Source organism: Colobus angolensis, unplaced genomic scaffold (assembly GCF_000951035.1).
Source record: "Colobus angolensis palliatus isolate OR3802 unplaced genomic scaffold, Cang.pa_1.0 Scaffold132, whole genome shotgun sequence".
NCBI lineage: Eukaryota > Metazoa > Chordata > Mammalia > Primates > Cercopithecidae > Colobus > Colobus angolensis.
This window is the reverse complement of record NW_012114400.1, coordinates 2,953,856-2,957,664: the sequence shown is the minus strand read 5'-3', so window position 1 is coordinate 2,957,664 and position 3,809 is coordinate 2,953,856. Positions and strand designations below refer to the sequence as shown.

The 3,809-nt window shown below is 37.1% G+C and overlaps 1 protein-coding gene and 1 long non-coding RNA gene across 3 annotated transcripts in view; one reads left to right on the top strand and one right to left on the bottom strand.

Moving 5' to 3' along the window:
- Positions 1–1,915, top strand: part of PDC (phosducin) — a 16,233-nt gene extending 14,318 nt beyond the window's left edge. For both annotated transcript variants that reach the window (XM_011934189.1, XM_011934190.1), the window contains one exon: positions 979–1,915. In XM_011934189.1, the coding sequence (XP_011789579.1) occupies positions 979–1,506 (528 nt within the window). In that variant the 3' untranslated portion in view covers positions 1,507–1,915. The remainder of the gene's footprint in view (positions 1–978) is intronic.
- LOC105506148 overlaps positions 1–3,809 on the bottom strand; it is a 34,323-nt gene that overhangs the window by 23,787 nt on the left and 6,727 nt on the right. The gene's annotated exons all lie outside the window — the stretch shown is intronic.

The following is a 3,809-nucleotide window of genomic DNA, read 5'->3' as shown; positions in this document are numbered from 1 at the left end:
GACAGACTTCTTCCCCACACCTTAGGTTACCAAAATAAACTTGCAGTTTTGCTCCTACACTTGCCTACCCGCTGGTTCTTTTGTGCTCGCTCGGCTGGTCTTAGAAAAACAAATCAATTAGTTTCACGTGTTCTCAGTTCTCCTCTACTTTAAAAATTGATAGCATTTGCTGTTTGAAAGGTTACATGAATAAGAGGCAGCAGATGATCCCACATGGGAACCATCTAACTTGCATGGTTCTGAGCTGCTCCACATCTATTAATCACACTATGTCCCATTGTTCCTTTCTATCTTTTTTTCTTTTTTGGCTAGGGGAATGGGTACTTAATATTCTGTTAAATACATTAATAATGGAGTAGCTATTATGAAAGGCCTTGCAAGTAACTTTATATTCCAACTGTAAGGAAAAGTAGCTATCTTAGAAAATGGAATTTGGGCCTTTTCTTACTTCAGCCCAAACTAGTGAATAATAATAACCTGGAGGGTTTGTTAAAATACGGATTACTTAGCCTTGGTCTTATAAGTTCTAATTCAGTAAACCTAGGATGGTGCCCAAATATTTGCATTTCCAAGAAGTTCCCAAGTGATGCTGATGCTGCTGGTCCAAAAATTAACCTCTTGGATGATCTGATGAACTCCAAATAGTAGGAAAAGCTGTCTTACTTGAATTCCATCCCCCATATTCCCAAAAATCAGTAAGTTATAAGATATAATAGTGTTTGTTGCTATAAAGAAAAGAAACCAGCATAAAGAGTGGAGAGCGTGAGATGGGGAGTTTTTTAGGTAAAGTAATCAAGGAAGGTGACATTTAAACAAAAGCTTGAATGAGGTGAAAGAGAAAGGCACATCAGGAGGGAAAGGAAGGTGGTCCAGGCAGAGAAAAGAGCAAAAGTAAACTCCTTTGGTTGAGAATGGGCTTGGTATACCTAAGGAATTAAACTTCTGACTTAATAATTTCTATCATTTCTTTATTCTCAGATGAGCATTCAAGAATATGAACTAATCCATAGAGAGAAAGAGGATGAAAACTGCCTTCGTAAATACCGTAGACAGTGTATGCAGGATATGCACCAGAAGCTGAGCTTTGGGCCTAGATATGGGTTTGTGTATGAGCTGGAAACTGGAGAGCAATTCCTAGAAACAATTGAAAAGGAACAGAAGATCACCACAATAGTTGTTCACATTTATGAAGATGGTATTAAGGGCTGTGATGCTCTAAACAGTAGTTTAACATGTCTTGCAGCAGAATACCCTATAGTTAAGTTTTGTAAAATAAAAGCTTCGAATACAGGTGCTGGGGACCGCTTTTCCTTAGATGTACTTCCTACACTGCTCATCTATAAAGGTGGGGAGCTCATAAGCAATTTTATTAGTGTTGCTGATCAGTTTGCTGAAGAATTTTTTGCTGGGGATGTGGAGTCTTTCCTAAATGAATATGGGTTATTACCTGAAAGAGAGGTACATGCCCTAGAGCATACCAAAATAGAAGAAGAAGATATTGAATGAAGATTCACTATGTCAATATCTCATGTTTATCCTTTAGGCACTGGATGATGGTTTTGGCAGTATCTATATTGCTTTAGTGAACACAGAGTATGGGCATGGCTATGCTAATTTGACAAAAATGATTGATGCAACAATCAAGTTATTAGCATTTCTTAGTATTAGTTACTCAAATTGATACAATGCTTGACTACAAAACACAGCTGTCTTCAGCAACATTATTAATAAAGAGGATGTGGATAATATTACGACATTTTTCAAAAATCCCTTTCAAGTTACGTTTTGTCTTTTTTACTCCATTTTCCCTCCTCACTGTTATTATTGTTTGGGCTTTTCAAATTACATTATTTATTATAATTTTCTTTGTGTAATAAAAATAAAATCTCATGAGGATATAAATTTTGTTTGAAGTTTATTCTTTCTCAAGTATTACATTACCAAGGCCCTAAAAACATTATAAAGTCCAAAATACAAAATACCATTCAGTAAAATATTTTATATTCCAACCAAATTAATGCATAAGAAACTTAGAAACACTGTGTCAAGTTAAAGTTGTATTTTAAAAAGGAAGCAAGATCTTTTTATTCTCTGGGTGGAAGAATAATATTTAGTGGTAATAAAATTACAATATTCATTTGTTGATTGCCTATTATGGGTCAGTATTTTATACATATCATCTCTAATTCTTAACCACAAATCTGTACATAGATAGTATTATTCCCATTTTATAAATAGTAAAACAGAGAATCAGAGAAGTGAAGTGTAAGTTCTACCTTTATTTCCCTTGAAAACATTTGGAAGTCTCTCCTCCAACACAGAAACATGGAAGTGAAAAAATATGTTCAAAATGTCTAAATGAACAATGAGATGAAGAGCAAGATAAAAGAAATTCCTAGGTTTCTGAATCACAGTAGAGAAATAATGGTGCTGACATAATATGGCCTACAATTAAAGATGTGGTACTTGATAAGTACCTAGAAAAGGGTACTTTACTTGTTTAAAGCAGATTTGCATGTTTTCCTGTGGCAGCTCAATGTTGAAATCAGACATTTGCCACAAAGTCTACTTTTCACTCTCCTAAATGACTATTGCTACAGCTTGTCTCCTTTCCATAAGCCTTTTATATCACTTTCCTCCACTTCAAACATTTCAGCTTACTCATACTTCATTGAGAAAATAGAAGATATCAGATGAGACCTACTTCATCTTTCCATCACCAGATCTGAAGTGCACAGCTGAAGGAAACACTGTTTCTGCTGGCGTCACAATGGAAGAAGTGTCCATTCCATCTGATGCCAACTGATCAAACTGTACTGTGAATCCTACTCTTTTCATCCATATAGTAATTACTCTCCTGTAATTATTACACCCCTCTCTGCATCATCTCATTCTTCCTTGTCTATGTTGTATTATTTATATTGGCTTACATGTGAATTTTTAAATTGCCCACTGTTTAAAATACGCCCACCTATAACTTAAATTTTCCAGCTTAACTTAAAATTTCCTCACTTCTCTGCTTTCCTTTACAATCATGTCTCTCAAAAGAGGTATCTAAAGTCACCATCTTTATTCCTCACTTCCAATTTTTTTTTTTTTTTTTTTGGATGGAGTCTCGCACTATTGCCCAGGCTGGAGTGCCATGGTGCTATCGGATCACTGCAACTTCCACCTCCTGGGTTCAAGCGATTCTCCTGCCACAGCCTCCCAAGTAGCTGGGACTACAGGCATGTGCCACCATTTTTTGTAGAGATGGAGTTTTACCATATTGCCCAGTCTGTTCTCCTGGGCTCAAACAATCCACCTTCCTCGGCCTGCCAAAGTGCTGGGATTACAGGCATGAACTCCCATACCCATCCTGGGACAGTAATCTTAAAACAGAAAAAAATATGATAAGGAAAAAAATGAGGACATTAGGAAAACATACATATAAGAAATGGAAACGAAAGAAGTAATGAAAGCATCATAAACTTAATACTTAACTTAAATCTCAGTGTCTTCTGTAAAATGACACTAATGATACCTATCTCAGAGGTTATTTGTAAGGATTAGATAACATAATGTATGCGAAGTGCCCAACACTTACGAATGTTTTTCATAAACATTAGTGTTTGGACGAACGGAGGCAAGATGGTGCACTTCCGGGTTCTTCATCGCCCCCCCTCCCAACTTTTCCCCTCTCCCGACTTTTCCCGCGCGCGCGAAAATGTAGCCGGCGACCCAGGAAGGTGCAGACCAACTGGGCATGCACCAGGTGACGTCAATCCAAGGAGACCAAGATTTACCTGGTCGCACCTGCGGAACGCCCC